Raw genomic sequence first — 23,482 nt, forward strand, 5'->3', positions numbered from 1 at the left:
TAACATTACAGCATAAGATAATCATAAAAGGCAACATACAAGTGCAAATATTACAGCAAATCTTCAAACCTCACACGGTATAAACTCAGAACTGAACCTATTCAGTATAAAACACCATCATCCTTGCCAAGCTTTCCTCTGTTTGGAAAGTCCATGCCAAACATAATCTGATTAATCTAATAAAGTGTGTTTCCTTTCCAGATTGTTTGGTTGCCTCCCCTGTAGAATTTTATTTTTTGAGAGTCTTGCCTTGATAAAGTGAAATGCTGTACTTGCAAATTGGCTTGAGAAAGCTGTCTAGCTAAATGGAAAACATCAGATAAAATAGAGTGAGTAGTTGACGGGGTTGCCTGATATTGTAAAATCCATATGTGGCACAATGCATTCACCTACCCAGTGACATGAAACTACAACTGCACGACAAAGGCTTCAACTAAACAGCGAGTGGGGGACATCTGTGATTTTGTCACTATAGTTATTTAACCACCCATCATCATATGGTACTTTGCACGACGAAAATAGCATATATAAGTTCGGAGCGCATAACATAGAGCTTGTAGATCTGCTATTTTTCTAGCGCAACACTGGCGTGTGAGTTGCTTTCGAAGACTACTCCTACATACACTATCATGAAACAAACAAGTGGGATTACTATTTCATTCATGCATCTGATTATAGTGCTTGATTGAAATAAATAATAACTGAATACGTAGGCAGATACAAGACTTAATTAATACTGGAAGTTGGATATATAAAGGGAATAGAAGTGCTTGATGCTCAATATGATGGTCAGACGCGAAAGAGACACAACAGAACAGAGCCCTCATGTATTTTATAAAGAGACACAACAGAGCCCTCATGTATTTTATAAAGAGACACAACAGAACAGAGCCCTCATGTATTTTATAAAGAGACACAACAGAGACACAACAGACTAGAGCCCTCATGTATTTTATAAAGAGACACAACAGAGCCCTCATGTATTTTATAAAGAGACACAACAGAGCCCTCATGTATTTTATAAAGAGACACAACAGAGCCCTCATGTATTTTTCATGGCTTCTTGAAAGCTGTTGAAATCTTATAACTGTTATGCCGCTTTAATAAATGGCTGTCAAAGTAAAGCATCTCTCTCTCTCTCTCTGACACACAAAGCACACAGCACACAACACACACACACACACACACACACACACACACACACACACACACACACACACACACACACACACACACACACACACGCCGATTCATGCACACTTACACACGCCCTTTATACACATGCACACACTGACACACACACTTGCACTAATGCTTGTCAATGCAATGTTGTGCTCACAGTGCATGAGTGCATGTGATGTATCACAGTGCATTTAGAACTCTATTCAAACTTAACTTACATACATACTCTTTGCCTCTCACATAAACATGTACACCATCAAAACAATTGATCAATCATTGTACATGTAATATTGTCAGCGTCTCTCTCGACTCACACACACATACGCACGCACACGCACGCACACACGCACACGCATGCGCACACGCACACACACTCATTCATAATTTGGGATCATGGAAAACAATATTTACCATACCATATGGATATAATGCATATTGACATATACAATGTGCATTATGTCTATTTAGGCTGTTTTATGTGCTCCTACAATTCCCCTGATGCATTTCATGAGAAAGCTCCTGACTGAGATGCCCGTATACATGAATTGCCTATACTGTACATGCCATTACATCAAATTGGTTAAACTTTTCTGAAGATTGCTATTTTGCTATAAATCCCAACGTACAAGGAGAATGTCTGGCCACCAAGAGTAGCGGCAAAGAAGAAACGAAAAATAAAAATGAAATTAGAAAGAGGAATTGGCAGTAGGTCATCGTAACCTCTGAAAAATTGGGTTTTATTAAACATGCGTAATGCAGTTACCGCTGGTGCGGACGGTGATTGATAAGCAGAGATTTCAACATCATTGTGTTCACGTTCACAGATTGTACGCAAGTAACATCCCTGGGGTAAACTTTGAAGCACATGAACTACTGTACAGAGTTTATACCGGTATCCTGGGGTGTTGCAACGTGTTGTGAGCTTGTAGGTTGACCATGTTTGGCAGAGATTTTGTGTGGACTCTGGTGGGGAAGAAAATGGAGCGGACACACAACGTCAGCTGCGTTTCAGTCTGTTCAGTGTTGGCTTCTCTGGGAACAATTATTGTCCCTACAACAACTACATCATGATATTATCCCTTTAACAGTATATCCACCAGTTAAGCAAGCAGCTTGGACGGAGACCTGATCAAATTGTGCGAGACACGCGTACACACTGCGTGCACGCACGCACGCACACACTGCGTGAACACACACACACACACACACACACACACACACACACACACACACACACACACACACACACACACACACACACACACACACACACACACACACACACACACACACACACACACACACACACACACACACACACACACACACACCATCTCAATCCTTCCTATAAGCAGCAAGCTGCTGCACTGCCTGTAATGACTCAACAGCACCTGGACTGGATTGACTGGCTGGATTACGTCCATTTTACGTAACGGTGGAACAATAATAGCATGTTTGGCATTTCGGTATAGATAGTGTGTGTGCGCGTGCGTGTGTACGTGCGTGAGTGCGTGTTTGGAGGCCTTGTTTCCTTTATCCATGATTGATGTCTGCTGTGTCTGACAAGTATGTCAACTGTATTGAATGTAACAGTGTTCTGCCGTGTAGGCACTTTGTAACTGGCTGTTTTCCTATTGTCTGACTGCATTGGCAGTGTTTATGTCCTTTGTACAAGGCATTCTTGTACTTCTGTTCATACATATTTCAAGTGTGTGTGTGTGTGTGTGTGTGTGTGTGTGTGTGTGTGTGTGTGTGTGTGTGTGTGTGTGTGTGTGTGTGTGTGTGTGTGTGTGTGTGTGTGTGTGTGTGTGTGTGTGTGTGTGTGTGTTTGCGTGCGTGCGTGCGTGTGTGCGTGCGTGTGTGCGTATGCCCGTGTTCCACAATATACTCACTTAACTAAATCACAAACAAAAGCCATTCAATACCTGAGCAGCAAGTTTGATCATTTTAAATCATTTATAACTTTTTGCAGTTCACATGCATCCTTACTTTAATGCTTTGTATATTAACAACAGCCGTATCAATCTCGATCATCTTCAAGAATTTGGCACACAGTGCTTCCTGGCACCTCAGTTGCTGCCTTGTCAAAATCAATACATTTACACTGATGTCAACTGATGCAATATTTTCACTGTTCATAAATCAAATGTAATTAATTCAACTAACTAAGGCTTATAGCTCACAGTCCACTTATCAACCAAACTAAGAAAGAAGAACAATGTTCACATGGAGAAGAAGAAGAAAAAAGTACTACAGTATAGTAGCCTATATATCATAGCATAAAAACATAGCATGCACACACAGCCAGCCAGACGCACAAACACATGCATGAGGGCAGAGTGGGAGGATGATATATGTGACTGCTCTTGATCCAGATTCAAACACATACATAATGATTACACACTGCGGTCGCTAACTGGTTGAGCTAGAAACAACAACAACAACAACAAGAAACTGTTCCCATGTTTTAGCACTTTCCTTGAAACCCATTCCATTCCAAAACAGATGCAGCCATCATGTGTTTTTGAAATCTGGGGGAGTTTTAAAGGAACAGTCCTCCATGTAAATGGTGCAAGTGTATCATGCTAGCATGCTGGATAACAGGTGACCTTACAGGATATTTTTTTCTCATTTACTGTAGTTCTGATTGAAAAGCAATCTTCAGTTGTTTGACAAGAACCTTTGGATGCGCGATATTAAATCCCATCCCAAGACCAAAATGAATGATTCTGAATGAATGAATCCCACTGAGCAATAGTGGGCTATTAGACATCTGTCTAAAACCAGGCTATAACTGGTCTAACGTTTTTTTAGCGCTCTAGGCTTAGCTTATACAATGATTAGCTGTTTTGTAAACGTCTATAAACCATCTATATTTTAGCCGTTGTTTAAACGTCTATATATAGACCGTCTATCTTGAAACAACATTGTTTCAACCTCTAATCTAAGCCGCTAAAAACTTTCATTTTTAGACTAACCCATTTTAGACGGCCAGCCTGAAAAATGCTCAGTGGACGAAAAACAATTGACTGTTCCTTTTAAAGTGGTAAGCCAGGTGAATGCAATTCCAGGATCTACCTATACTATAAGACTGTGGTCATGACTCATGATGTACTTTTTGAACAGATCAAAGATGAAGGCAGCTTCTCACCTGACATCATTTTGTTGTGGAGGCTTCTTCTGCGCAACCAGGTTGACCGATCTCACTTGGATGGGCTTCTCCTCTCTGAAATACAGAAGTTGTAGGAAATAATGTTAAAAGTCTCATCAATGGCGGTACTTTCATGACTTTAAAAAATGTAACTGTTGGACCGAGATTGGAGGCCGCAGACGATGCATCTTCTGATCTGTCGTAAAAATGTATTCTCATCCATAAACACAGAGGTTCCTGATCAGTCAGATCACAGAGGAATAGAGAGAGAGAGGTGAGGGGAGAATGAGAGAGAGAAAGAGAGAGAGAGAGAGAGAGAGAGAGAGAGAGAGAGAGAGAGAGAGAGAGAGAGAGAGAGAGGTGGACGTTAGTGACAGACAGAGAGAGAAATCCCCAAAAACAGCACCATCAAACACAGATGTCGTTGTATGTCCAATTCTTTCTGAGCAAAGTCTCTTCCTGCTAAGAAATGCTTAGGTCACAAGTGAAACGTCGCTCTCTGTCTTTTTAGTCTCTCTGTCTTTTATCTCTGCTATAATGGACGGATGAGCAGGACAGGAAAGAGAGCACTGACAGAGGGAGTGACGTGCGACACAAGCCAAATTTGAGCCTATGACAGCATGATTCGGTGTGTGCCTGTGTGGTATCACAGGCACTACGTGGTTGGTTTCTGTCAGCTTGTTAAGAATCTCCCTGTCTCTGATTCAAGCGTTCCAACTTCAGCTGAAGAACACTGATTCAAAATGAGATTGCCCAAGGAAGTGCGCTAAAGAAGCAACATGATTTTGTCAATAAAGATAATCTGTTCTCATATCTCATCCCTATACATAGAAAATAGTCTGTCCTTGTTACTTGAAGTGTATGATATTGTGAATGGGAATACAATGTGAATATAAAAGTCAGTGTGTAATGGACAATGAAATCCAATCAAGTCTTTTCAACATTGGTAGTAGTTATTTTAGCGGAGGGGGAACTCTGTAACACTCGATCCATCACACCGAACAGTCACACAGTAAAATCCTCAGTGTTCATTTATCCATTTGTGCCTCTGAGCATGTACAAAATGAAGAATAGTCCCAGGGTGAAATCCTTAAAGACACCATTATACATAGCAAAATCCTGAGCATTAATTTGATTTTAACCCACAAGGTCCTCCATATACAGTATAGTAGCCTATATATCACAGCATAAAAACATGCATCACAGCATGCACACACAGCCAGCCAGACGCACAAACACATGCATGAGGGCAGAGTGGGAGGATGATATATGTGACTGCTCTTGATCCAGATTCAAACACATACATAATGATTACACACTGCGGTCGCTAACTGGTTGAGCTAGAAGCCCTTCTGTGACTTTCCCCATTCAGCTGACAGTCACAAGTTGACTGCAGAGTGTAAACAGACAAAGATGCTGTGTTCTTTTGTCACTTAAGCCACGTATGCTTGGTCGTAAGACGAAAAGCAAAAATAGCCCATTTTCAAAGCTCAACAATTCATTGCATGGTGCAGCTTGTCACTATTAAAAAGAATAGTAAACAATGACAATGTATGAACATTGTGGAACTTTTTGCCTATGTATAATCAAAATAGGGATGCCAGGTTGAAAGTGATCAAATGTTTGGTAAATATTGGGATTCCATGTTTGATACTTTACAGAAAACTCCTTAATGTTCAGTTAAGTATTCGGCTTTGCAGAGAAATCCATGTGACTGCATGCTACTTGCAGGAAGGAGATTATGCACATCAAATCATCAATGCTAATTTATTTGTATACTCTCAGAGTTAAATTAATACTGAGGATTTTACTGTGTAGTGACCTAACTTCCTGTTTCACTTGCATTGAGTCTGATAGGTTGGCTGCACAGCAAATGCACCAGTATTTTAAAGTGCACATTTTCCATGGACTGTTATTGTGAACGAGAGTTGTTTAGTCAGAGCTGGTATCACTCTTGGACGGGCATTCCTCAAGTCAGTTTAGCCAACAGAAGTATTACATTATTTCTGATGGGTGTGGAGTAATAGAAACACTGCATACTGATAGCAAGCTTATATAGGCCGACTTCAGATAGGCTGATGACTCATATATTCTAAGTCAGTGGCTCAAGTTTCAGCCCTAAAGGGACCCACATTTCTGCTATATAGTTTACCATTCAACCAGCCTATTAAACTGAATAAAGGTGTCCCAGATCTAAATGATAAATGATAGAAGGAAAAATAGCTCTAGTCTGCAGGACCGATAAAAAAAGAAGCCTATAGAAAAGGTTCTGCGTACTACCTGCGTAGGCTAATCTCAAACACACTAGTGCTTCATCACAGAGCAATGCTTCATCACAGAGCAATGCACAGCACAGTATAGTACACGTGTCTCACATTGCATGCATTAGATTACACCCTGTATGTCCCCATGCATGATGTAGTCCTACACTACAAACTCCTCCATATGCAGCTTCAGAATATCAAAGAAGAGACAGGAACAGATCAAGGCTAAACCACGCTGCTTGGCTATAGTATAGTATAATGCCTTTGGTCTATATATTCTAAAGGGTGATAAGAGAAAAGGTGCTAATACAATATTGGTTAGAGAGACACATATATGTGCAGCAGTGCTGCTGACAGTCTGGCCATTTACTGCCGTCTGCCGTTAGGCTATGACATGACTGAATCATAGCGCTTCTAATACATTAGGGGGGGGGGGGGGGGGGGGGGGTTGATGTATGGCCACTTAGGCTGGGCTACATATTGGACATTTCCTTCTTTAGATGCAATGAATCGATCTTCCGTTCCAGTGCTGGGTTATCACTCCGCACCGAGGGCTTAAAATAGAAGGCGACCGTAAAACTGTGGAGCGCTTCGCTAGGTGGGTCGGACTATATCCATCCATCCAGCTCCGATACGAGCCGTGAGAGAGGGAGAGAGAGAGAGAGAGAGAGAGAGGCACGACACGAGCACCGCGCTTTGACGTAATATCTACTCGATGCGTTTAGAGTCAGGGGAGAATAATTCAGCCTAACGTGAAGGGGGGGCTTCATTTCAGCGCCTCTCATGATGACAAATCACAGAAATCTTGAGCAGAAGACTTGGGACGTGGGGGTCACAAATCAAAAACGCGTCGCCCCTCAGTCAGAAAGACATTACAGGCACCTATTTCTATACCCTATCAGGCCTACTCCCCCCACCCCCCCATAGCTCTATACAGCGGTCTCTGGCGTATATATATGCAACATCACTGGCCTACATACAGCTGGGAAATTCTCTCAACCGCACCCCATAGTGCTTAGAACACGCACGCAAACAGCTGCTAAAATTACAGAGAAATAGTAGTAGCTACACACCACAGACTTTATCTTTTTATATACTTTTCCCAAAGACATATAGGGGCTCATTCTCAAATCCTATAGGCATCCATCCATCTCCCGCAGCATATCCAGCCGGCTGCCTGCATGAATGGGATCAGACATCGATGATGCTCTCCACACACGGCATGCCACAAACAACGTAGGCTATAGTGGCATAGAGTAATCACACGGTGATGATTAATTGCTGACATGCGGGGTGCGGTTGAAAACATGAAATGACTTGTATATAAGCTCTCATTCGTTCTGTATGAGGGGTCCGGCGTCAGCATAGTGCATATGCATTCAGTGAGTGGGGTATGACGCGGACGCCGCTGCGTGTCTCGTGAATGACACACCCCTTCCTCTCCTCATCCTCTTAAAACCAAGTTACACCTGCGATTTCTCTCCCACACACACACACACACACACACACACACACACACACACACACACACACACACACACACACACACACACACACACACACACACACACACACACACACACACACACACACACACACACACACACACACACACACACACACACACACACACACACACACACACACACACACACACACACACACCGTGACGCACGCACATGCACACACGCTCGCTCCTCCTCGACTCTGCATAGCAAGCTGCTTTCTGTCAATGAAACAGGCGCTACTATAGAGCAGGCAACAACACAGTCCAGGTTACACAGGCCTGCACATACAGAACATGAACTGTACAGCCTGGAGCTAAAACATACAGTAGCCTATATGGGCCTATCGAGAGGCGTGTGCACGTAGGGGTATACAGTATAGGGCCATGGTGGTATACGTGTGGATATTGCACACAGAGAGAGAGAGAGAGAGAGAGAGAGAGAGAGAGAGAGAGAGAGAGAGAGAGAGAGAGAGAGAGAGGGGTCTGCGGGCACACTAACTGTGTCGGTCTGTGTGGCATAAACGTTTGGTACCCAAGCAAAACAGCGGTGGGACAGCGAGACAGGGCGAAGTGGACTGTAGCCTATACTACTGTATATCATCTCTAAACGGAAGCGGTCCAGGCCCTGGCTCACTCAGTCTCTCTCTTTCCCAATCTCTCTCCCCCACTATCTCAATCAGTCTCTCTCTCTCTCTCTCTCTCTCTCTCTCTCTCTCTCAGCATATCTCACCCCCTCTCTTCCTCTCTCTAGCTCTTACTTTAACATGGCCTCCTCCTTCGCCTCCTCCTCCCGTTGCCGAGCCAGCACAGCCATGATGATCTTCCTCTCCTCCTCCGTTAGATGGCTTAGGTCCGGCTCGGGGATGGCCGGCGCGACGGGTGGGCGCGGGCCGCCCCGAGGGCCCACCGAGGCGGACATGTTCTCTCCCCTCCTCTCCTCTCCTCCTCGGCGGCTCGGATCTCACGGACAGAAATCCCGCTGGCGGAGCCCACGGATCACGACATCATGGCCCACGGACGAATAAGCAGCAGCGGCAGCGTCTCGGGCAAGTGATGCAAGGTGGCGGAGGGCAGCCAGGGCGGCGGCGGTATAGTGGTGGTGGCGGCGGTCCCAGGGATAGTGGTCGTGCCTCGGTTCCTGTTCCCCACTTCCAGCGCCTTCTTCTCCCTCTCCGGCTCTCGCTGCTCCGCTATCTTCTCCCCCCACCCCCCGCCCGCCCGCCCGCCGCCTCCTCTCCCCTCCACCACCACCTCCAGTTACGGGGAGCCCATACCTCCGATTGCGTACGCGGGGAACTCGCTTTCCGTCGGACCGGTCCGGGAGAGAGACGGTCCCTGGGTGAGAAAAGCCCGCCGTGGGTCTTCTTCGTCGGCCGGGTTTAGGCTGTCTGCAGGGCGAGGCGGAGGTTCCCTGTTTCTCCCAGCGCTGCTGATGCTACTGCTGCTGCTGCTGTCAGGGAGATGGAGCCGTCAATGGGACCGCAGCCCCTTCCAGCGCGCTCACGCGTTCTGCAGCGGGAGCGCGCAACCCTCATTTGAGAATGGGGGGCTCAGTCACGGTAGAAGCAGGCGCGTACACGCCATTTGTCCCCTCGAACCCCCCCCCAACATGTTCTCTTCCCATCCATCCCCAATCATTGTGTGTTAGAAAGTGAAACGTGCGCCCCTTTCCTCATCAGTCCTTCCACATGCAGCCGCGGTGTTTGTCAGGATAGGGAGGATGGTGCTCACACTAGTCCCGTTGGGGGGCGGCAGCTGAAGTTGAGAGAGGAGTGAAGTGTATATGCGTAAAAAAGAACCACACATGCCACTTGTGTGGTAGTTTAGTTACTTCAGTGTCAAACTTTGTTAAGTATATAGCCTGCATTAGGCGTCCATGACTATAACGATTAGTAGGCTAATAGCCTAGTACGTGGTTCAGAACTTCAGATCGGATCAAATAAGTAGAATGAATCAGCAGCATCCATTAGAAACTAAAACGTGTTCGGGATTTCAGCACCATGGCCAGCAACACGCTGGCCATGGTGCTGAAATCGCGAACGTTTTTGTTGATGCAGTGCAGTGTTTCCTATCCTATATGTTTCTGTAGCTTCAGTTTTGATCGATCGATCGATCAATTGATTGATTGATTGATTGATTGATTGATCAATCGATTGACCACCCAGATCCGTATACGTATATAAAGTTTATAAACGTATTATTTTCCGATAGGTTGAAATAGTTTATTTTAACATTATAGATGTCATTGTATAACCAAAGGTTTTTAATAAACATATAGGCCTACTGTTTAAGATAATAAGATAAACCTTTATTGAGCCTAGGAGGGACATTCAGGTGTCATAGAAGCAATAGTTTCATGAAAGTGAAACACAGGAAGGAGAGGTAACAGGTATAGGCTAATAAACAAACCAAGATGAATACAATTAAAGACAAAATAGGTCAATTATGAGCTGCTATATACTAAATATAAATGCACGGTAGGCCTACAATCACTAGGCTATATGAAGTTATATAAATCTATTGCCACACATCTAGCAGGCCTAGCTATACTTTTTTTTTTTTTGGATCAATGTTTTATTTTATATTTTCTAACAAAACAAACATGTAAATCACCAATGCAGGCCTAGCTATACTTTAGATAATAATGGCATTAGTGTATGTAACTATATTCGCTTGAATCTTGATCCATATTATGTCTAATGGATATATTGAATTATGATAATAATGAGCATATGAGCTTTTAGTTTGAAATTACATTCGTCGTAGGCTTTTCCTGTGACGTAAATGTTTGACGTAGTGCTGGATCATAGAATCACCAATCACAGAAGTTGCTTTTCTCTTGTTCCAATCGCCCGGAGGGACGGTCACGTTGTGATTGGCTAAGAGTCTATGAGACGTTCAAGAAGAATCATGTTAATCAATTTCACAAATAAGAGGGAGGTGTAAACAAACTAAATGTTTTTTAAACTAGAATGATCTTTGGAGTTAATATATAGAATAGACACACATAACTATCTTCAAATGTCTCCCCTTTATAACTCTGGTCTCGTCCCCCTGACAACCAGCTAGCCAATCGCAGCTTGGACATAGATTCTAGGGTATGGGATCTATACTGCATGTTAAGAAATATAGATCGTCGAACATTCTGATTCTGGTAAGGTGGCTTAAACTCGCTCTTTTTCCTCTTTGAGTGCATTCGTTTTACAACACTTCTCATTTAAGCCTTTGATTATGTTTTGTCTTTTGCATTTTTTAGCCCATTCTGATGATAAAACGTCAGGTTAGCGGACTGTCAAAAAGATATGCATGCGAAGTACAGCTAAGTGCAGTGGTTCTCAAAAAGTGAGGGACTCTCAGCCAGGGTTCCTTGAGCGGGTTCTATGCACCCCTGCAAGTCTGTACTGCACTGAGTCCTGACAGTATACAAATGGAACCAAATGGACCCGTTACAGGGTCTACACTTAAGGGGGCTCGTTGGAATTTAACAGCTTGATAACCATGCAACCAACATTCTGGCAGTCAACGTCTTTCTCGCCCCCCTAGTGGCGAAAAATAAAACTTCTGGGAACTCAGATTACCGTTGACTATAGTCTAGCTATAGTAAACCGTATGCAATGTTGTATCTTGAGGTGCATTAAAGCAGCGGATTCGACCGTTATCTCTGCATTGGAACGGCGGGGTGATTAAAGGACCATCATTCATAGAAGTGATGAGACCGAGCGAGAGTGAATAAAAGTACTTGAGAACTCGAGTTCCTGCTCAGAGATTAATTTTGCAATAGGCATACTGTTATTTCAGCTGATTCTTCTGTTCCTATATTGCATGGGGTTTCACTTTTTAGCTATTCATATTTCGTAGTATTCCCTATAGGCAATATAGTAGGCTATTTTGTCAGTGATACTGTAAATATGCATTTAAAATATGTTATAACACACATTGATTTTGCCTTAAAAGTTAGGCCTACATGTTTAGTAGTTTTAATGAAAAACTAAAATGTCTGGTCATGTGATGGGTTGAAAAAACACTGGTACAAGATGTCATTTAGGCCATTAAAAGGTATATTCAGTGATTTGACTTAATTCAAATATCACTTATTTTTTTATTTTTTTCTGGATAATCCTCCCTACTATAGAGTGTGCTGACTATATAAGTAGTTCCTCCCTGTCCCCAGTGAGCCCCTGGGGTCAAAAAACCCTAGTTTCAGTTTTGGTGGCGGGTGGCAAAGCCTTCATCCAATCAGGATGAGAGGGGCCTTCCTCCAATCATGATCAAGTGGGGGCGGGCCTTGGTGCACATGCTGTTGGCCTGTTGCACTTCCCCCCACTGTAGAGCGTGCATGTGCACATTTTGTTACCGGGCGGACTGGGTGGTTTTCCAAATCACCCAAATCACTGAATGCTCCTTTAAACGTATTGATGCGTTTCATATCTATGTCACCTCTCCCTCCCCAGTCCCATCCTTGTTGATCCGTCATGTTGCCTGTGCTGGTGGTCCATGGAGGTGCAGGACAGATCCCTAAGGAGAGGGCGGAGTTGTCTGGCGCTGGGGTGAGGGCGGCCGTCCGAGGAGGGTACACCATCCTCCGGGGTGGGGGCAGTGCCATGGATGCTGTGGTAGAGGCAGTCACTCTGTTGGAAAATAACCCTGCCTTCAACGCAGGTATATAGAGCACGCACAAAATAGGCCTGTCACAATTATTACATATATATACCGTAGGCCTAGTAATCGCCCATATCAATTATTTCATAATCACAATTATTTTTGGATAATCGTTATAATTGTTTCCATCGTGGAAAAATAACAAAAATAGTAGATCTACATTGTGAATGTGAGCTATAAATTGATTGTATAAAGTTATTAAACAGTATGTCAGTCATTTCATTGTATAACAGAACGTTATATATATATATATATATATGTATTTTTTTATACGTAATGTGCCAGTGTCAATGCCCAAAACACAATTAGTCATTAATCACAATTAGTAAAATTGCATTATTGTGACAGCCCTGCACACAAACACATTGCTTCATTGTACCTACATAAATAGGATGTATTGATTTGTGTACCCTTGATTAATATAAATATAATTTGGTTAATGAATATACCATTTTATTTTACACCATTTCAATTCAAAGACAGTAGTAGTACTAATAGTACCAATTAGTTACTGTAATAGTACCAATTACTTACTGTACAATAGATCGTCAGCGCTCTAAACTGAAGCAATTGATTAGATTTGTGTCCACTGTCCAAAACTGACCACTGAGAAAAACAAGATCCAGGTTGAATTTGGCTTGAATTCCCATTCCAATCTGTGTCACGACTAAAACCTAATCTGAGTTTGCTGCATGAGTTTGATCATGCATTTCTGCTTTGATGGCAATCCTTAAAACTAAAACCATATTTGTATCTTCCCGTTACCCATCATGCTTCAGGATGTGGGTCAGTGTTGAACTCCAAAGGGGAGGTAGAGATGGATGCCATAGTCATGGATGGCAGAACGCTAGCTAGTGGAGCTGTGTCCGCTGTACGCAACATAGCCAACCCTATCCAGCTAGCACGCCTGGTCATGGAAAAGGTAGCACGCACGCACGGCGCACACATGCACACACGCACACAAAATATACAGGTCTTCAAGAAAAAGCAATAATCAGTGATTTCACTTAATTCAAATATCACTTCTTTTTTTGTTTTGTTGTGATAATCCTCCTTACTATAGAGTGTGCTGACCATATAAGGAGTTCCTCCCTGTCCCCAGTTAACCCCTGGGGGTCAAAAAAACCTTAGGTTTCGTTTTTGACTAGGTGGCCCAGCCTTCATCCAATCAGGATAGAGAAGGGCCTTCTGCCAATCATGATCGAGCGGGGCCGGGCCTTGGTGTGCGTGCTGTTGGCCTGTTGTGTGTGTCCCCCACTGTAGTGTGTGCATGTGCACATCTTGAAACCGGGGCGGACCGGGGTTTTTTACAAATCACCCAAATCACTGAATGCTCCTTTAAACAGTTTTAATAGACAGATAGAGATAGATAAAGATGCACCTACTGTATGTACTGATTGTGATGAAACAGAGATAATAAACAGATAAAAGATAAACAAGACACCCATATTTCTATGCATGCATGTATGTATGTATGTATCTGTATTTATTAATGATATGTTTATTTATGTTCTGTTTATCTATCATTTTGTACCAATGTAACGTCACTCAGTGGAAGCTACTCCTTGACTGCAATATAGCCTGGTTATTAATACAGTGCAATATGATCTTAGTATCCACACTTATAATGCATCCTGATTAATTATGAATATGCTTATGATACTAAATAGATGAATGCTTTTAAGCTAAGTTTAATGGCAACGTCTAGTCAAGGGCAAACAGATGACCAACATTGTGCAGCATGTTGTCTCATTCCAACAGAACACCACATCCCATGACAATGCTATTAGGGAGGTTACAGTTTGCAATGCACTGATTTGTTCAAATAAAGACTTATGACTATTTAGCAAACAGCAGAGTACCTTGGACTCGTTACTGGTTACAAATCAGTAAGCAAAACCCTCTACTGCAGCAGAGCTACTCAGACAGTGCCTATGTGCTCTTATACCAGGTGATTTAGCTAATTAATTAATTAATTAATTAATCTGTCTGTAGTGGTTGTTTTAATTAGGGAAATTACTTGGTGTAGTGTTTGGGTGGAATGCATGCACATATGGCCATCTGTGACACATGACCGTTGTTATAAATAGGGATTAAATAGGGACCTTTGCCTTCTGTTCCAGACAAGTCATTTGTGTCTGACGGCGGAGGGTGCCAATCAGTTTGCACGGACCATGTGCGTACCAGAGGTACCAGCAGAGTCCCTCATCACAGACTACGCCCGCATGCGCTGGAGAAAGAACCTGGCCCCAGATGCCAACCCTGTGGAGTGCCAAATGTGAGATACATGATCAATTGTATTTTGTAGTTTTAGGAAATACTCAACTTGTTGATGGTGTAGTGCAGTGATTCTCAACCAGGCGCGTCACCACCATTCACTGTGAGTACGTTGCGACACCCCCACTCTCACAGATAGGTGATTTCATCCCCCCCACTTTTGACCACCCGACTGACTGTTTTTTATTGTCTCCACCAGGCCGAAGGCATGGGGAGAGAGTATGTTTTGCACTCCGTCCGTCCGTCCGTCCGTCCGTGTGTGTGTGTCCGTCCGTCCGTCCTTCCGTCTGTGAACAGCTAATCTCCGGCACCATTAACCCGGTCGATGCCAAATTTTGCACACACACTCCCTGGATGCCAACGATGAACCTCTGCCCCAATATTTCCAGAACGGCCTGTTATAGCGCCACCAGGAGGCGGCTTTGTGCAAAACAAATTTTTGGACAGTACACCTACAGATTTTGTCCAAACATCACGCAAATTGGTACACAGTCTCTCTAGAGCCATTCAACAAAACGTGTCTTTCAGATTTCTCAGACTCCATCCTGATTGGCTAAGATTGGCTTCCAAAGTTCGCAGGAGTGCTCAGTTTCAAACAAAATGCTGCAAATCATGAACACATGGTGTGATTTCCGTGAAATTGTGCACGCACATTCCCACTAGGCCGAGGAAGAAATGCCACATGAACATTTTCAACTCAGCCTCATGGTGGCGCTATAACTGGCCGAAAAGTGTTTTTACCTCTAACTGCACGGATCTGTGGATAACTTTGTATGCCAACTCCCTAGAGGCCAAGGAAAAACCTTTGCCTGGAATATTTCACATCTGCTCTTTATAGCGCCACCAGGAGGCCAACATATGTAAAACACATTTTCTAATATTAGTCCTTCAGATTTTATCCAAATTTCACGCAAATCGGTACACATGCTCTTCATAGTCATGTGATCAAGACGGGTTTGTTTGATTTCTCATAATCCACCCTCATTGGCTACGATTGGCTTCTATACTTTTCAGGAGTAGCCCGCTTTGTACAAATGAAACTGTGCATGCATATTCCCACTAGGCTTTGGAAGAAATGCCACTTGACAGTTTTCAAATCAGCCTCATGGTGGCGCTACAACAGGCCAAGCCGCGTCACACACACACGTTTATATTGCTCCTAAACATTTTGCCAAACATCACACACACACTCCTATTCTCCTGGTGGAGACCTGTGCCCAGAAGGGCACTTTTTCTAGTTTTTATTTATTTTTTCCACTTGGACAGCAACAACTCTGTTTCCCCTATATATAAAAGCCTATTGGCCCATTTAAGATTGATTGAATGGCAACTGTGCCATTTTTGCCTAGCCAAAGCATGCCTACCTGGGAATTTTGGCCAGGAATAGGCTAAAAAGTAAAAATAGAACAAATAAAACGCCAAATTCGGCACACAGGCATCGTCCCCTCCCCACGCTCATCCCCCCCACCTACACCCCTGTTCTCAACCTGTGGCTGACAATGAAGTGACAATTTAAGGACTTAAAAAACTTATTTAATACCTCAAAAAAGAAAAAAGACCAGTACTGCATCAAAAGTAATCAACACACTGGTCAAACATTGGCCAAATTGTCAAATAATATAAGAAAGAGGCAGAAATGGTGAAAATAGCTGATCTATTTTTTTCACAATATTTTACTATGGAACCGAGTCAAACAAAATGTCTCAACTCCTACAATTCCAAGTGCTTATCAGGGTGGGAGTTCAAATATGATTATTTTTGGGGGTCACGACCTGAAAAGGTTGAGAACCACTGGTGTAGTGGATACAAGACTTCCTCTTCCTCTTTTGTCTGTTTGTTTAATTTAGTCCCTACACTGTCTTTATGAACCCGTTAAAACCGGGAAAGCATCTGTGTTCGTTTTAGATTTTAGCCATTGGCTATTCAAAAATAGCAGATATACAAGCTCACAGTGCATCACTTCAAGCCGCACTGTGAGCTTATACATCTGCTATTTTTTGAAAAGTCTTAGAAAAATCTTGAAAGTGTGCAAACTACTGATTTAGAAGGCATCTGTAGAATTGGCCTCAGGGGCGGCCTTAAGGATCGGGAGGCCCCGTTCATGACAACATACTTTTAATAATTAATAATAATGTTTTTTTTTGTCAGTGTGTATTATCGGACTTCAAAGCATGAACAGCATACACAGCCAAGTAGAAAAATACACAAAAGCAGCTTGATTAAACAATTTGTTTCTTTAGGTATAACTGGAAGGCAGCATAGGCTATACAATGATGCAATCGCAACTCTCAGCGCTGCTAGTGCAGTGAGTGCACACACTGGGAAGTGGGAACAATTACAACCAAACAACACAGGTCAATGTGACATGACAGGTCGAGTACCTGCAGTGATTATTAGCTGCTGCCAACTAGGTAAGTCGATGTACAGGATGAGGCTGAATAATTGACAAGGCTGATTGGAAGGCTGCGATGCAATGCTATAACAATCAGAACTATTGAAGTTATAAGTCTGAGTTATATTAAACAAACTATTGTAGAGCAAAAGAAAAACTAAACTATTTCTTTTCAACTTAAATGTCACGGTTCTTTATCTCAGTTTAAAGGTAGGTCAAACCAAAATCATACAATTGAGCAATCAATCCCTTCAAAACTTAAATTTAATTCAATTCCCTTTCAATTCTCCCCTGCAATGTCCCTTTAAAGGTGCCCCAAAGTCAAAGTATCCCCAAAGTAATCCCGAAAAAGGTAATCCAAGTATCCGAGTATCCCGAACGTTGTAGATCCTCTTTTATTCAATTCGGTAGTCCAAAAAAGTTATGAAACAAAAAGGCAATGCATTGCTTACCGGAAAAAAGAAAGTGTATATGCTGCTCACCCAACCTTTAAGTCGGGAGTGGTCCGCTGGGTCCTTTCGTTCACCAGCTCTGATCGTTTGTTCAGAGCTCAAAGCCTCAGAAAGTGTCCGACCAAACTCTCTCTCCTTCCCTAAACAAACTGTGTGGTTGTTTGTGTTCAGTTCTGATTTGGCTTAGTATTGGCTTTGAAAAGAGGATGTTTGACAATGAATAATAACCACACCAAACCCTCTTCTAACATGCCCAAAATGGAACCCCGGCTCGGTGCCTCACTTCCGGTTATTTTATAGCTTCCTGGCAGTTCACTTCCTGGAACTATTGCTCACATACATTTCCCCCACAGCTCCCCTTGTGATCAAACCTTGTCATTTGTCAACAGAAAATTGATGACCATGGTTCAACTACACAAAACACATTATATTCTACGTACACATTTCAGTGTTAAATATTCAACCATAGTTTAACCAACATATTCCCTTGTTACTCCCCAGTATGTTTCATTTTCTTTCAATACTCATACAAGGACAGGAAATACATTGTTTCACACATTTGATGTGGCAGTGTCACAATGCAATATTACTTCTACTACTACTACCACTACTACTACTACTACTACTACTACTACTACTTTTAAAATGTTTTTTTTGGGGGGGGGGGGGGGCCCTGGAGGCTCGAGGCCCGTTTCAATTGAAACGATTGAAACATATATAAGGCCGCCACTGGCAAATAAACAGGTCTTAATAAATGACTGCTTTGCGTGCAGGGGGAAGATGGGGACAGTGGGAGCAGTAGCAGTAGATGTGGCGGGGAACATAGCGTGTGCCACTTCTACGGGTGGTCTGCTAAACAAGATGGAGGGACGAGTGGGTGATACCGCCTGTATAGGTCAGTACCTCTAAGTTCCTACATATGTATGTCCTAGATATGTCTGTCGTTCTATTCCCTCTGGGGACGCTGTGGGCACTGAGGGGGTGTTCTCTCCTCTGGCGTCATCAGCGCCAATACCCTAGTTGGGGTTGGCGAAAGGGCCTTTCTCTGTGGAGTTTGCATGTTCTCCCCGTGTCCCCTATGGTAGGTACCCTCACAAAAAAACATGTAGTAATCCTGGTCTCTATAATGCCTCCCCCTGGCCAGCCAGGGCGCCTGATGGAGGGGAAAGGAACTGGCTGGAATAACATGTTCCTTCCACACGCTACAGTACGTCCAACCGGGAACCCCCCCCCCCGCCCCTGTCAAGTGAAAACTCCTCATGCATTGAAGGAAGCATGAGGTCAGTCGGTTGCTTTCCCCAGGTTGGCAGAGGGAATGTAGCACCCAGGATTGCATTAGACAATTGACACTGGGTGAAAAGAAATAATGGTTTACAAAAATCGTGGGATAGAAATGTTTTAATCCATGGCTGAAATGTGTTGCAATTCTTGTGAAGCCGACTTAAGAATAGTACGGTACAAAGATACTGTATACTGCAAAAGTGCAGTAAGTTCACTGGCTAGGTTGCATGATTTTATTATCTTGGCTAAAGATGCGAAGGGGTCAAAGAACAGTGATAACATGGAAATACATTTGAGACTCTGACCATTGACCCTCAGGGGTTCGTAGAAGGATTTATGTGTTTGTGTCCGGCAGTGAAGTCTAGAGCGGCACACCACTTATGTCACTGCTGACGTGCACACACACACACACACACACACACACACACCTAAATAGCCTAAATTATGTTAGAGAGATGTTATGTTAGGTTTATGTTAGACCGTTATGGTACAAATGCTTGCTCTTTTGTAAATGTACAGTAAAATGTAAATGGTGCATTTATATAGCGCTTTTATCCAAAGCATCGATTGTGCATTACATACATTACAAACATTCACCCATTCCATACACCGATGGCAGAGGAAACCATGCAAGGCACCAACCTGCACATCGGGAGCAATTAGGGGTTCAGAGTCTTGCTCAAGGACACTTCGACACCAACTCTGGTTGCCCGGGATCGAACTGGGAACCTCACAGTTGCCATCCGGCTGTTCTACCCCTGAGCCACTGCCGCCCCTAGGTGTGCCGCCCCAGCATTTGGCTACATAATCAATACAATATTATTCACAGAGGCTGACACGCCTCACAGTTGTGTCTAGAGTACAGAGCCATGGTTTGTTATTGTTTTGTCCTGAGGTGGCATCAACCATGAGTGGAGTTTGATCTCCAAAACTCCACCATTATCCCTTACTTATTTGTCACTATGAGTAAATGGGTGACTACTGCAGATATATAACAAGTTGATGTAAATGACCAACTTCGTAGATGACCAATAAGGTAACTAGAGGAAAAAGTTGAATACTACTACTCCATTTCAAAACAATGATTTATGATTAAAAAGTAACAAAACATTTTAAGGTATTTTAAATATGATGGATTGTTTCAGGTCTAAATGACACTGATGTCCTTAATGTTCCTATCTATGACGTTCCTGTTTGTAACTGTTGACCCGAGAAACAATAGTACTGTAAACATTAAGGGAAACAGACAGCTAACTACGTAGACTACAGAAAATGGTGTATGTGGTTTTTTTCGACATTGTTTTATGTGTTCGACTGTTTTTATTTGGTTGTGATGTTTAAACGTGATCCAATGAGAGCTGTCATGATACTAATTGTAACATGATACTACTATGTCAATAGTCATAAACTACCACAGCTGTCATGACATGTCCAGATTCAACATGATTATGTCAGTCTTGTAATGGTGGATTCAGGTAAAGTGTTACAAACATGTTTATTCCATAGAGATTAGCTGTAAAACATCTGTGTGGTTGTACACCGTACAGGAGTAGCTCTACTCCCATGTCAATTAAAGTGACAGTATGCCAATGAACAAGGCCAATGTATACAATGGAGATGCACAGGGCTTAATCTCTTGTAGTTTGCTGGAAGACAAAATCAGCCTAGGGTTTCAAGTGTTGTTGACACTGCCACCTAGTGTTGCTGATGTGCAAGCTAACCAAAAGCTATTTAAGAAAAATCAACTGAGATTTACTTGCCTTCTGTATGGAAGCCCTGTTGAATGAAACCCTTGGATCTTCAGCGAGTAAATTAATGTACATTTTGTGGCACGGCTGTTTAACTCCATGAAACAAAGGTCTCAAGGGCACTAAACGGACCCAAACGCTTTCATAGCACCAGTGATACTGTATAGGCTATACAACATTGTCCTTAGAGTAATGCATTCTGTGCCGTGTGTGTGTGTGTGTGTGTGTGTGTGTGTGTGGTAGGGTGTGGGGGTTATGCCGATAACAAGGTGGGAGCAGTGTCTCCTACTGGACATGGAGAAGCCATCATGAAGGTCGTTCTAGCCAGACTTATCCTCTTCTACATGGAGCAAGGTCACTTTTACTTTTACCCTTCCATTCCATTCATGGCGTCACTCTCTGCCCTTCCTTCCAAGCCATTATCATCTCTGCATATATGCACATGACACTAATTCCCTCATCCCTTCCTAATAATGCTAATAATGACACTATATTATGACACCTTTCCTACACGAGACCTAACTATGCTCTAGTCTACTATTTACACTAGAGGCAAAATAAAACCTAAATTAAAATGCTCTACTATTCATACGACAATATAAAACCTAACTCAAAGTGCTTTAGTAGTAACATTAGAGAAAATATAAAACCTGTATTCACCTCTCATCTGCATTCTGCACCCAGGTCATTCTGCGGAGGAGGCCAGTGACTTGGGCCTGGCCTACATGAAGGAAAGGGTGGCCGGTCTGGGTGGGGTGGTGACGGTGGACCCCCAGGGGAACTGGGCAGCCTGCTTCTCCAGCCAACAGATGTCCTGGGCTGCAGCCCAGAAGGACACGCTCTACTACGGCCTGTTCAAAGGGGAACGCTTCACTCAGAGCATCGATGACCTGCACTGAGAAGAAAGTTGATGGAGACGTTTAGAGTGCTGGCCTGCTGGGAAGTTATGGTGTGTGTGTGTGTGTGTGTGTGTGTGTGTGTGTGTGTGTGTGTGTGTGTGTGTGTGTGTGTGTGTGTGTGTGTGTGTGTGTGTGTGTGTGTGTGTGTGTGTGTGTGTGTGTGTGTGTGTGTGTGTGTGTGTGTGTGTGTGTGTGTGTGTGTGTGTGTGTGTGTGTGTGTGTGTGTGTGTGTGTGTGTGCAAGAGAGATATAGAGATAGAGAGATTTTCAGCCTATCTTCTTTGTCCGTCTCTGCGTCCTAGACACACAAATTCATATGATGAGGAACTCGGTTATTTACCACTAGTTCTAGTTTTAGTTCATCCATGTTGTGGTTCCAGTTTATGTTCAAGAACATGTGGCACAAATGTCTTAATTGCGTTTTATTTTCACAATAGTGAGAAAGAGAGAGTGAGCAAGTAAATAGTGTGAGGGAGACAGTGAGAGAAAGATGGAGATAATTGCCTGTGTCTGGGTAGAGACACACAAATGTGTGAAAAGGAACTAAGTGATCTTGTACTGAGACCATCAAATGAACGCCTAGTAAGTTTGCTCTTTAGAACTTGATTGTACCCATGGCATGTAAAGACAAGTAAAGGATGTGTGTAGCAGGGTGTTGTCCATAGATATAAAAAAAACCAATAGATGCCTCATTGGCCGTTTTTCCCACTGAAGTTCATTGGAGCGATGTGTCTCCAGCTCGGAACTTCCTAGCAGCGAAGGGCGGAAGTAAAGCGGAAGTGACTACTGGCCAATCACAGCGTGTCTTTTCTGGGACTTATCAATCCAATCCAAGGGAACTTTATTGGCATGGGGAAACAAACATTGCCAAAAAGCAAGTGCCACTGAGAAAGAGGGAGTCGCGCCTCTGATTGGCCTACCGAACTGTCCCTTCTGTGAGTGGAAGCTTGGCAAGCTTCCGCTCATGCTTCTGCTATGCTTCGCAAGAAATCTCTAGAAAGCTTTGCCCCCTCTCGAGAACAGACGCCCCAGAGCTGAAGGAGGCGTCTACCTTTTTATTTCTATCTATGGTGTTGTCACAGAAACACCCAGAAGATATTAATGGGTGGGATTTCCTCACAGGAGGATAACACATTATGCATTGCCTTTAATTAGGCAAGTAATAATCAGGCTATAGGAACTATTAGGTACTAATTTAGGTCTGTGGCACCAGGTGAATGTTTATATTATAACTACCTGGTGGATAGGAAACTACATTACTGTGAATCTGAAAGCATGAAGCGTTAAAACCACTGACTATGTCATATGAATATGACACACTATGAATATGTCTCCTCTCATTCAACTTCCAAATTTCACTGCTGTAGGGCTACATCTCTCACTATTTTCAATACACATTTTCAATGGATCAATGACATTTTATGTCTAATTCTACTTTTGGTTCTACAATGTATGCATTTAGCAGACTCTTATCGAGAGGGACTCATCCAAGATTTGGTTCTAGTCTATGTTTTAGAACAAACAATGTAAATTTCTTAAATGCATTTTATTTTCACAATCTGTATTTATCGGAAAAATGAGATTTAGCAGAAGTTTACCAGAAATGTCTCTTTTTTTTGTTTTACTTACTAAATCTTCTCTAGGAAATACAGTACCTCTTGATTGTTTAG

At 43.0% G+C, this 23,482-nt stretch overlaps 2 protein-coding genes across 2 annotated transcripts in view; one reads left to right on the forward strand and one right to left on the reverse strand.

Moving 5' to 3' along the window:
* Positions 1–9,023, reverse strand: part of rims1a (regulating synaptic membrane exocytosis 1a) — a gene marked incomplete at its 5' end in the record, with an annotated part of 106,343 nt that extends 97,320 nt beyond the window's left edge. Inside the window, 2 exons of the mRNA XM_079511506.1 lie at positions 4,334–4,408; positions 8,863–9,023. Of these exons, the coding sequence (XP_079367632.1) occupies positions 4,334–4,408; positions 8,863–9,023 (236 nt within the window). The remainder of the gene's footprint in view (positions 1–4,333; positions 4,409–8,862) is intronic.
* Positions 9,024–11,135: 2,112 nt separating this feature from the next.
* Positions 11,136–22,476, forward strand: asrgl1 (asparaginase and isoaspartyl peptidase 1). Its single transcript, XM_079511512.1, has 7 exons — positions 11,136–11,258; positions 12,556–12,763; positions 13,543–13,685; positions 14,887–15,041; positions 18,658–18,779; positions 21,157–21,267; positions 21,598–22,476. Exons 2-7 carry the CDS (start codon positions 12,577–12,579, stop codon positions 21,810–21,812), a joined length of 933 nt encoding a protein of 310 aa, XP_079367638.1. The 5' UTR covers positions 11,136–11,258; positions 12,556–12,576; the 3' UTR covers positions 21,813–22,476.
* The last annotated feature ends 1,006 nt before the right edge of the window (positions 22,477–23,482 follow it).

This window comes from Electrona antarctica, assembly GCF_951216825.1.
Source record: "Electrona antarctica genome assembly, chromosome: 10".
NCBI classification, from domain to species: Eukaryota; Metazoa; Chordata; class Actinopteri; order Myctophiformes; family Myctophidae; genus Electrona; species Electrona antarctica.